Here is a 12193-nt window from a genome sequence, read left to right as displayed (position 1 = left end):
CCCGCTGTGCTATCGCTCCAGCCCCCAGCAGAAAAAATTTTTAAGTCTTCACTAATATTTGGTGACTATACAGAACTGTATTGTTATAAGTCTTAGTATCATGAGTGTACACCTATTGCAAAGAGTAGGTACTTTAAAATTTTGACTCAAGAATATCCTGTTCAAAGGAAGCATTTGTTCTGTTTTGTCTTTATTTATTTATTTTTTTAAGTCTTCGAGCAATTCTAGAAGTGATGTGGAAAGTGGAGAGAGAGATAAATCACTCCATAATTGGAATGGGCCAGACAAAGAAAATCAGCCAGTGTAAAGCTCTCAGCGGGGAGGGATCTTGAGCTTCAAAGTGAAGCAGAGAGCCTCACATTCAGAAGCTAGGAACCGCTCATTAAAGACTTCAATTAGAGGTCCTTGTCCTCACTGTTTGCTGTGGGAGGTTTTAAAATAATACATCCCACCTACTTGAGTGTCAGCGCTGACATCATTTCATTAAAACTCCTCCGGGTTATTTGCACTTTGGGATGCCCGCCCCCCCCCCCCCCCACCACCGTTAATGCAGGAAGGAGACTGGCCCTGGAAACGCAGGTTACAATGGGGAGCCCATAGGCTAGAGAAAGGGATGCAGAAAAAGTGAAGGGCTGTTCTGAGTTTCAGCTGGACTCTAGGAGCTTGTTCGTAGGAATTCACACAGCAGATGGCTCATTATGTAGAATGTACAAGTGGTAGCTGTCATGATTTTCAAGGCTGTTTGAGGGAATGCTCCCCCTGCCTCCCTTATTGACAGTCTACCACTTCTCTGAGTAACCCTCCCAGTGTAATGTGAAATCTATTTAGAATCCAAGGTATGTCTTCATTAATTGACGCAAGGTTACTTTTTTTCAGAGTGGTTTAAGTATGTTTTTATTTCGTATCCAGACACATTATGGCATATTTTATTTTTTTCCTTGAAAATATAAAAGCTAAAACATGAATCTTACTACATATATGAGATCTCCCAATGAACAAACAGTTAAACCCTGTCCTTTGATGGTCAGCTGGTACACAATGCTATAGATTTGCTGTCATTGAAAATGTGACTCTAATATCTTTTTAGTCTTTCAATGCTCCGTTACTTTTAAAAATCCATTTTGACCCTTGTCTTATAGGCAAAAAATTTCTGATTTGTTAGAAAATTTGTATAATTAGTCATGGAGAAGTTTTTAGTCACTGCTCTTTTCATTCTCAAATGGTCTTTGATTGGACAATCATGTATATGGCCAACCAATCCATAATCAACTAAATAAGAGTCAAGTGTTAAAATTGGAGAACCACCCCAGAAAAAAAAACTTGAAGTAAGTCTAAGAGTTGGCACTTAAAGATAAATCATCAGGCCATTCAACCTTGAACTGGTTATTTTGTACCAATTTGGCTCTGAGCTTCTACTAGTGACTGTAACTACATGGTCTATTGAGTAGTCACACTTCATCAAAACTAATAATCACACCAACTCTGTAAGAAAGGTAACACATTTCTGTCTTCCAGTGCCTTTATTTTTTTTTTTTTTGTAAATTAAGAGACAGATGAAATTTAAAGAATAAATCCCTATAGTTGAAGGGGAAAAGATTGTGAACTAGAGAGTTCCAAATTAGACTTTTACTATCTAGATTGCCATAAAATCTTACATAATAGAGACCAGCTGGAGCGATAGCACAGCGGGTAGGGCGTTCGCCTTACAAGCGGCCAACATGGCCGACCCGAGTTCGATTCCTCCGCCCCTCTCGGAGAGCCCGGCAAGCTACCGAGAGTATTCGATATGCCAGACACAGTAACAACAAAGTCTCCAATGGAGACGTTACTGGGCCCGCTCGAGCAAATCGACGATCAACGGGAGGGCCTTTACCTTTTACCTTAATAGAGACCAGACATCTTTTATCTAACAGAACTAGTGTCTCATTTGACCTTCCAGAATTATAGCAGAAAAATGTTTTAGAGGTTGAGTTACACCACAAAAAGCTGGTTACTTGTGGATGAAATGTCTACTCATCACATAGATGGAAGGATCATTAATAATTGCTAGAAGAATGCACTGCCCTATCCATCTAGTTTTTGAATAGTCTTTCAGCATCCCTGCAACTGACCATTAGACTCCTTCTTAAAACCTAAGCATAGGAAACACACTGTCCTCCTGGACTTCCTGTTGTAGCACTGTAGCACTGTCCTCCCATTGTTCATGGATTTGCTCGAGCAGGCACCAGTAACGTCTCCATTGTGAGACTAGTTGTTACTGTTTTTGGCATATTGAATACAACACAGGGAGCTTGCCAGGCTCTGCCATGCAGGCAGGATACTCTTGGCAGCTTGCTGGGCTCTCCAAGAGGGCAGAGGAGTCAAACCCAGATTGGCTCTGTGCAAGGCAAACGCCCTACCCACTGTGCTATCTTTCTAGAAGAAATGCTCTTCTCAAACTAAATTTTTTTTTTTGCAAAGTGAGTTTTTTCCATTCAGGTGAGTTGAGTTAGTGAAAGTTTTTCCTATGACATAATACTTGAAAATCAGAAGAAACCACATTGCTAAGAAATAACAAAGCTCATACATTCCAGAAAAGAAATGTTTTGTTCCTGAATAAAATATAATCTTCCCTTTATATTAAAGTCGTAGAATGAGTTTCCACATAGAGAGAACTGTCTCAACATATGACATGGGGGGAGAGTCAAGATCAGGCACTTTTGGCCAGGGAGTGAATGGATGTCTCAGCCACACAGCTCCAATACTTGGCTGGTGACCTTGCCAGATTACCTAACAAACCTGAACCCAGTTTCATAAGAGGTGCAGAAATAAGGATGCTTACCTTCCTTGGAGTGGGTAGTGCACAGTCAGCAACAGGATTTGCAAAGTTAGAACAGTGCCTAACTCAGCAGGAAATTAGCTTTATTCTAGAAGGGCACTAAAGTCAATATTTTCAAACCGGAGAACAGGGGCTCTCTGTCCCAACTATTCAGCATCACTGATAGAGTGAAAAACATACAAACAATAGGTCCAGGGCATGACTCTGTTCCAATGCAGATTCATTTATGAATACTGAAATTAAAATTTCCACTAAGTCTTAGGTGTTGAATTGTTTGTTCTTAAAAAATATTTTAAAGTACGAAATCTACTCTTACTTCCATGGCCTTTTAAAAGTAGGCTATTGGTAAGATTTGATCCTGGGGCTGTAGTTTTTAGACCCATGTAGTAGCTATGCACTGACTATGTGGCAGGTCTCATTTAAATGCTTTAAATATAGTCTACTGAGTTCCCTTTAGTCATCTTCATGATGGAGAGATTAGCACCATCTTCTTTATTTTACAGAGAGGGAGACAGAGCCTTAGAGAGATTAAGCAATTTGCCTAAAATTGCATTGCTGTTAAGAGACTGCTCTGGGATTCAAACCTTATTTTCAAAGTCCATATTTGCAACTCTCAGGAAATTTGCCCCTTCATAAGCTTGGAAGGATAACGCACCTTGCCCGGGGCATGCTTTACATTCAGGAGACCTGGTTCTCTCCCTATACTGCAGAGTCCCCCAGCTCCTTCAACAGTGACTGCCCCCACTCTGAGCTGGGAGAAGAATCCAAGCACGGCCAGATGTGACTCTTAAGCAAACAAAAATTACTTTATTATGAAGTGTTTTCTGTGTGTTGTTTATTAAAACTGTCATTTAGGAAAATAAATCCCAAACGTCACTTGCCTTGTTGGTACTGGTCCTGGTAGGTAAAGATGGAAACTGTCGCTGTCTAAAGGGGATGAATTATTTGCAGCCCAAGGAATTGATTGTTGTCTAGGATAAATTTCAAGTCAATGAAGGGTTTTTGTATTAAAAACAAAAGAAAAAAATCAATTTTCTTTTTGAGTTAGAAAAAATATAAGTCACTTCTAAGCAATAAATAAATCATCATCTACTTTAGTTAGGTCAGATTTTTTTTATTATTATTTTTTTTCACTGTACACAGTGTTTATTGGAGGGGATAACCAACCTAACTCCTGACTCTGTTCTGGGGTCATCACTTCTGGTGATGCTCAGAATGCCCGAGATTAAACTTGGGTCAGCTACATTCAAGACAAGCCCCTCTCTCTCTATCTCTCTGGTCCTATTTTAGAAGATTCCGTAAACTGAGATTTCATCTCTCAGTTTGAAAACAGTTTGAAGTTTCGAATAAGTTTCACCTGTTTGAAATTAGTCTGCTTCATGATAAATAGTAAATATTTACCAGACTCCTTCCTCAGCAACTCATTTGCTTCCAGACTTTTGGGTATATTGGCCTGATAATATTATTCATGTGAAATCTGTCTTGCTTTATGCATCAGACTGGACTGCTTGGTTACAAAAAGAATAGGTTGGTGTCCCAGAAACCAAGGCTAAATTTTCAAAACGCACAAAAAATAAAAAAAAGATGATTCTGGATCATAGCACCTCGATAATATAGCAAAAAACCTTACAAAGGGAAAAACCAGAGAGACTTGAATCCCAGCACTCTCTCTGCTCTTCTATTAGCAGTGTATTTTTAGACTAAGTACTTCTCTGACTCCTTATAAAAGTACCACACCTAGTAAGGCATTGAGTAAGTTCACTGAGTACATTCTGGCTATTCACAAATGCTAGGTTTCAGGCCATTTTGCAACCATCCATGTAACCTTCTTCATGATAGATAGTAAATATTTAACAACTCCTTGCTCAGATCCTAGTTTGCTTCATGAATTTTTGGGTACAGAGTGTCATCTCTGACACATGCAGAACAGAGCTCCGAGAAGCCAGGCAGCTCACACAGCTTCCCAGCTTCTAACTGCAAAGCCCAAGCTCTTAACATGCTTGACAAACCTTTGATCTTGGGAGCATGTTCAAGGCAGTCTCATCCCAGATGGGTAAGGTGTGTTGAGTGCTGCCTCACAATGAACATTAGATCCTCAAAACAAAGTAACTGCAGAATAGGGTCAGATTCAATTTATGGTACTGGCGTAGAAGATTTGCAAGCATGGATGTGTGTGCTCCTGTTAGAGAAAGGGGGGAATAAGAACCCAGGGCAGCTGAGAACTTTGACCTGGTCACACAGTGAGACATGAGCCAAGATTGGCACCCAGCTCCGATTTCAGAGTCTTACTTCCTAGGTTAATCAGCCACTCCTGTGTTTGATGGCTGTGGGTGTAGTTTGCATCCCTTCAAACCTTTGCCTAACAAGAGAAAACAAAACCACACATAAAACCCAGCAGCAGCATCAACAACAACAAATATACTCCTTATGTTCTAAATTATCCTAAAGAAATAAAGGTGGGAACTGTTCCATCTCAGTGGTGAACTAAAGAGTGGCGAAATTTAAGCTCCTTCAGCCACAGCCTTAGGTGGGTGAGTCCCACTTCCTAGGATTCTCTGATCTTCCCATTGCCATGATAAATTTGGCAAGCTGTTGACTGTGGGAAGTGTGTTGTATAATTTACTCTCAGTCACATCTGGAAAATTCATGTAGAGGTTGCATGCTGAGATTAAATTTGCTCTGTGATGCTTTGCAAGGCATATTCCATACTTTTGTCACACACAAGTTAATGAAATCAGTATACTCTCTCCTGCTTCTCCTGTTAAGTTAGTCAGAACATGGGTTCATTCCCATTATTCCATTTTATTTATAAAACAAAACAAAAGCAATGGTTGTTAGGAGAGACAGGAGGGAGGGAGGGAAGGAATAAAGGCGGAATGGAGCAAGTTTTAGGATAGTCTTCACAGGAAGAGCACAGTAGGGAAGACAGGAAGAATTCCAACTGCTTCTCTATACTTTTGCCTTCTACATTTTTGAAATGCAAGAACTTCAATGAATATACAAGGTGTGTATGTGGGGGGCAGAGTCACAGACAATGTCCATGTCAATTCCAGGCTTTATATTTATATTTAATTTACATGTTCCTTTCATTTTATCTTGAAAACAACCATATCAACTGTTGACTTCCCATTTAACAGTTACAGTGAGCCAGGCTCGCAGAAGCAAAGTGACTTGGTTACATAGTTAATGGGTTGGAAGGCAGAATGCAGTCCAGGCTACAACCCTTGTGCCATCCTGTCATCACCTATCTTAAAATTGTTAAAATTGCTTTCTACATGATATGCAGAGTGCTTTGAAGAGAAATAGATCTTATAATATAGCATGTGTTCTCTTTCCTTTTCTCAGGCCAAAAAATGGTGGAAAGTACTGTGTAGGACGTAGGATGAAATTTAAGTCTTGCAACATAGAACCGTGTCCCAAGCAGAAGCGAGACTTCCGAGAGGAACAGTGCGCTCACTTTGATGGGAAGCATTTTAACATCAATGGCCTGCAACCAAATGTGCGTTGGGTCCCAAAGTACAGTGGAAGTAAGTACATCTGGGGGAGAGCCTGTGGCAGTCTGGCAGGGGATCCAGACCCGAAAGTCACCTTATACCACATTTCTCTTCTCTAGTTCTGATCAAGGACCGATGCAAATTGTTCTGCAGGGTAGCAGGGAGTACAGCCTACTACCAGCTACGAGACAGAGTGATAGATGGAACTCCGTGCGGCCAAGACACAAATGATATCTGTGTCCAAGGCCTTTGCCGGGTACGTGCCAGAGAGTGTTCTCTTCATCATGTTGTATTGCTGCCAAGCTGTGGTTTGTGGTTTCCTTGAGAGAAAAGTGGCTGCTAATATCTGTGCACTGTTTCCAGGGCAGTGGTTCTTAAGACTGTGGTCTCCAGATCAGCGTCAGGTGATGCTAGTGTGTGCCAAAACTTGAGAGCCACTTCCCTAGACTTTTCTTGACATTTTCCATGCATGTGTGTGTGTGTGTGTGTGTGTGTGTGTGTGTGTGTGAGTGATTTGGTGGGGCTGTGGGGATTCTGCAAGAAATCTTCTCTTACAAAATTATTTTAATAATGTGTACATACACTGTAATATAACCTTTCTGCCTAAGGGTAAGTGCAGATGATCCCTGATGGCAAGTGGTTCCAGAATGCATACCCTTGTGCAGAAAGTTGTCATGGGGACATGTGGTCACATTCAGGTTTCTCTTTGTGATGTCACACGTGATGGCATCTGCGTGAGATAAACCTTTGATTGTTTCTGGAAGTGTAGAAACGTCTAGCAAACAGTAAAGCATCAAACTGGTGATTTCTTTGGTGGGTCGACACCATTTCACAGTCCACTAGTGAGAAATCATTCATAGCACAGCCACATTCTGGAGTAGCATATGTGTGTCTTGCCTCTATTCCATAGCATAATTGGGCTCATAGTCAGAAGGATGTGAGCATGAGTCCCTAAGGGCTTTCCCCACTTACGAGATCATTGCTACATTCCTTTTTGGTCATTTTCTTGGCACACGTGTGTGTCTCCTCAAAGACTAGTTCAGACCAAGGAACAAGATGGACAAGAATCTGTTCTCATCTTTTGGGCCATTGCCGGCATGGCATGATTCACAGACCTCAGTTGATACTGCTGCTTTGCATGTTCTGGGAGGAAATTCAGACCAGCTGCTGTCAGTGGCTTCCCACTGCAGCCATGCTATGTCTCTTCTATTCATGACTGATATTTGAATATACAGGATTGCACATAAAATCATTTTTCCAGTTTCCCTTAAAAGTTTGTGAAATGTCAACATTGCACCCAGATTTCTACATGACAGCAGTTTTCTGGAGTGAATTGGGGTGGTTTCCTTAAAATGAGGACATAGTCATTGAAAACTTATATGCAGTCCTCACCATTCTTTCTTTTTTTTTTTCCTTCTTAGAGTGATTTTTTTCACTCCACATATTTGTACACTAGCTTCTTAAACTGGAATATGGAGACCAAGTTCCTAAAGATCCTGTAATATGTAAGAGAAGTTGATATAATTCCATAGATGAGATGTAGGCCCTGAGTTTCTACATCTCTGCCATCATTGAGGACAACCATGGCTGCCAAACCTTGAACCACATTCTCCCTAGCAAGACGACAATCTGAGTTCTCAATCCTTGCAGGTTTTGCGAGACTTAACTTTTGTGTCATTTTTTTTTTGTGTGTGTGTAATGGTTTATTTTTTTTTATTTATTTTTTTTTATCATTTTTTTTTATTAGTGAAACACCATGAAGTACACTTATAGACTTATAAATTTTTGTGCTTGGGTTTCAGTTATACAATGATCAAGTACCCATCCCTCCACCAGTGCCCATTTTCCACCACCACTGATCCCAGTATCCCTCCCAACCCCCATCCCTTCCATCTTACCCTGCCTCTGTGGCAGGGCATTCCCTTTTTGTTTTCTTTGTCCTTTTGGGTGCTGTGGTTTGCAAAAGAGGCATTGAGTGGCAGTCATGTTTGGTCTATAGTCTACTTTCAGCATGACTCTCCCACCCTGGGAGGGTCTTCACAACACCCTTTATTTGGTGCTCTCTTCTCTATCTGAGCTTCCTTCTCACCTAGAACGTGTGGCTGGCCTTCAAGTCATGGAGCAAAATTCCTGGTACTAATCTGAGCCATTCCTGGGTGTTAGTCTCCCATTTTGTTGCTTTATGTTCCCCAGATGAATACAATCTTTCTATGTCTATCCTGCTCTTTCTGACTCATTTCACTTAACATGATACTTTCCATGTAGTACCACTTGTATGTAAATTTCATAACTTCATCTTTTCTAACAGCTACATAGTACTCCATTGTGTAAATGTACCAAAGTTTCTTTAACCAGTCATCTGTTCTCGGGCACTCAGGTTTTTTCCAGATTCTGGCTATTGTAAAGAGTGCTGCAATGAACAAACAATTGCAGATGTCAACTTTTGTGTCATTTTGAATGTATATCATTCAATGAAATACATGACTTTGCCATTTTCTAAACTTTCCAATACTTACCTTTTCTTTCAAATGTTTTCTTTTTAAAAGCAAGCTGGATGCGACCATGTTTTAAACTCAAAAGCCCGGAAAGATAAATGTGGGGTTTGTGGTGGCGATAATTCTTCATGCAAAACAGTGGCAGGAACATTTAATACAGTACATTATGGTAAGAATCTGTTCCTAAGAACTGTGAGAAGGAAAATGGTCTAAGTCTAAAAAAAATTGTTGTCCACATTATATATGTGAAAGTATTCATGTCAAGCATAAATTCAGACTTGATAAGGTACATTGCCCATCTGTAAGCACCCAGTAATAAGAATTATGTTTCTTTGTTGTCCACCTTTTCCATGCTTGGTTAAAATGAACTCCTCTGTGGAATACTGAATTTCTGCTCGATTCTTTTTAGGTTACAACACTGTGGTTAGAATTCCAGCTGGTGCCACCAGTATTGATGTGCAGCAGCACAGTTTCTCAGGGAAATCAGAGGATGATAACTACCTAGGTAAGCCCGAAGGCCTGTGCCATTTGTAGGAATTCTGGAGCATTTGGAATATATTACTTCCTTGACCCCTGTTGTACATCAAGATTATTGAGGGGTCTTTTATTATTTTCACAAATTAGTTTAATCTTAAAATTATTATTGTACTTCTTAGACACTTTCAAAATATTGGGTTAAGAGTTACACCAGTCAACCTCAAGAGATTTACCCTGGATCATAGATAATAAGAGTGCCTCAAGAAAAATTAAAAAAACACTTGCTTTATTAAGTTTACCATAGAATCATTGTTCTGGGTAGTCATATACATATACATATAAATATATATGATCATCTTGAGATACACGGTTATAAAGCTGTTCATTATCACCTTCAGTCATATTTTGTTTTGTTTTGTTTTTTTTTTTGCTGGTTTGGTTTTGGTTTCTGGGTCACACCAGACAGTGATCAAGGCATAGTCCTAGCTCTCTGCTCAGGCAGCACTCCTGGTCAGTTCAGAGGACCATATGTGGTGCTAAGGATCAAACCTGGGTCAGCCACGTGCAAGGCTGTATTATCTATATTATCACTGCTATATTATCACTGCTATACTATTCATGCTATACTATCACTCTGGCTACAGTTATTGTTGTGAAAACTATTCTGTGGGTAACTGCCTTACAAATGTTTCCTTAAATTTTTACCTGATTTAAATTTTCTTTATTATTTTAAAGTCTTTCTTACTTATTTTTGGCTTTGGGGTCATATCCAATAGTGGTTGGGGTTACTCCTGACTCAGGGATAATTCCTGGCAGGGCTCTGGGGACCATATGTGGTGCCACAGATCAAAAGTAGACTGGCTGCATAGAGAGTAAGCAACCAACCTGCTGTTCTATTAGATAGGCCCTTTACCTGACTTTTTTGTTATTGATTCTAATAGCAGACTACAGGCAGTCTGTTGACTAATTCATTATTGCCTGATTATTCCAAAAATCCGGTAGTGATAATATTTTTCTTATGTCATTCTAAGAATGTCCTATCTTGTTACTTTATGTATTTATGCTCTGTCTCTCATCATGGCTACTATAGTCTCATAGTAGACTTATCCCTATTCATTTTATTTATATCACAATATAACAGCAGTTTTCTAGTTTTCAAGTTTCCTTAATTAAGTTACAATTCTACTTACCATTTTAGATACTATCTTAAGTGATTATGAAATTTATTCAATAATTTATTCTTGTGGTACCAAGGATCAAAACCAAGCCGTCATATATGCAAGGGAAATTTTCTATTGAACTATCTTCCTGACACTGTTCAGTCATATTTTACTAAAAGAAGGTCCCATGGTAGAAAGATTTAAAAGGATCCAATTGACTATTTTACATAACTAACCCCTTTCTAACCATAGTAAATTGTACAGCTTGTACTTATATGAAGAATTAATCAAGACAGTCTTGCTGGTGCATTAATTTCTTAAAGAAATGAATGTACTATATTGTCATGCCAAGGCCAAAATTCTGTCCATCAGAATACAACCTATTTAGAGCTAAGTATCTAAACATACTCAACTAGTTAATGAGTATTTTTAAAATAAATTTGGGGCCTTCATCTATATTTAGAGTTCCTGCATGAAATTCTTCATAGATGGTCATCTAGTCAAGCATGCTAACCAAGTATGTTTATGTATGATCCATTTTTGAAGTATTTTCTAAAGTTCAGCATCATTCGTTTATTCAGTTATTTAAGATGTGGCTGACACTGCTCTAGGCAGAATGAGAGAAAAAGAACATAGGTGTGCATATGTATATATATATATATATATATGTGTGTGTGTGTGTATATATATATACAGATATATATATATCACTCTTTAAACGGTTTGCTGGAAGTAGACCAAAAGCAAAAACATGAGTTAAGATTAGAAGGTGACAAGATTCTAATAGCAGACTACAGGCAGTCTGTTGACTAATTCGTTATTGCCTGATTATTCCAAAACTCCTGTAGTGATAATATATTTCTTATGTCATTCTAAGAATGTCCTATCTTGTTACTTTATGTATTTATGCGCTGTCTCTCATCAGGGCTACTATAGTCTCATAGTTATTATAATAACTATGTTAGAATATAAAGTTAGAATATAAAGCACCGTAAGGGAAATTGGGATACCAAAGATGATGTGGGAGCAGTGATATTGAAATATATGAACTGAAATGAAGATAAAAGACTTTCTGGCAAGAGGTCCATTTAGAGGGGACAGGTAGTATGTGTGTGTGCGGGGGGCTTGGGGGTTGGGGTGAAATCATTGAAATGGGAGTATGTCTATACTGTTCCAAGAATAGCAGGGGACCACTTTGATTGGAGCTTCTAATTCATGGAGGAGAGTCCTCAAGGAGTTCAACAGCATCAGACTAAAACATATAAGACCATATAACCAACGAAGTGGCTTGTACTATCAGAGACGTGGAAAGCTAGTAGAAGGTTCTAATCAAGGAATAATCAAACAGTAACATTAATGTTTTCAAGGGAGAGTTCTAGCTATTATACAGGAGAATATCACTTATCACTTAATCACTTAATCCCCGTTATTCATCGATTTATTCGAGTGGGTGCCAGTAACGTCTCCATTCATCCTGGTTGCGTGCTAGCGTAGCCCAATGGTATCTGTTAGTTCTAGGAGCATGCAGAGCCTCAAACCGATCATTTAGGGTCTTGACGAAGAAGTCTGACCATCTTATAGGTGGGCGTCCACGTGATCTTTTGATGTCCCGTGGAATCCAATCGGTAATGGCTCTAGTCCAGCGGTTGTCTGTAAACCTCATTACGTGTCCAGCCCATCTGATTTTTGATGTCTTGGCAAATGAGACAGCGTCCCTGATTCTTGAGCGTTGACGAAGATCAGAACTCC

At 39.4% G+C, this 12193-nt stretch overlaps 1 protein-coding gene across 1 annotated transcript in view; it reads left to right on the top strand.

The window, feature by feature from the left end:
- ADAMTS9 (ADAM metallopeptidase with thrombospondin type 1 motif 9) overlaps nucleotides 1–12193 on the top strand; it is a 179780-nt gene that overhangs the window by 52702 nt on the left and 114885 nt on the right. Inside the window, exons 13-16 of the mRNA XM_056129367.1 lie at nucleotides 6164–6345; nucleotides 6432–6568; nucleotides 8859–8976; nucleotides 9217–9312. Coding sequence (XP_055985342.1) covers nucleotides 6164–6345; nucleotides 6432–6568; nucleotides 8859–8976; nucleotides 9217–9312 — 533 coding nt within the window. The remainder of the gene's footprint in view (nucleotides 1–6163; nucleotides 6346–6431; nucleotides 6569–8858; nucleotides 8977–9216; nucleotides 9313–12193) is intronic.

Source organism: Sorex fumeus, unplaced genomic scaffold (assembly GCF_029834395.1).
Source record: "Sorex fumeus unplaced genomic scaffold, SorFum_2.1 ptg000072l, whole genome shotgun sequence".
Lineage (NCBI taxonomy): Eukaryota > Metazoa > Chordata > Mammalia > Eulipotyphla > Soricidae > Sorex > Sorex fumeus.
The sequence above is the reverse complement of the archived record's forward strand: the minus strand, read 5'-3'. Positions and strand labels throughout refer to the sequence as shown.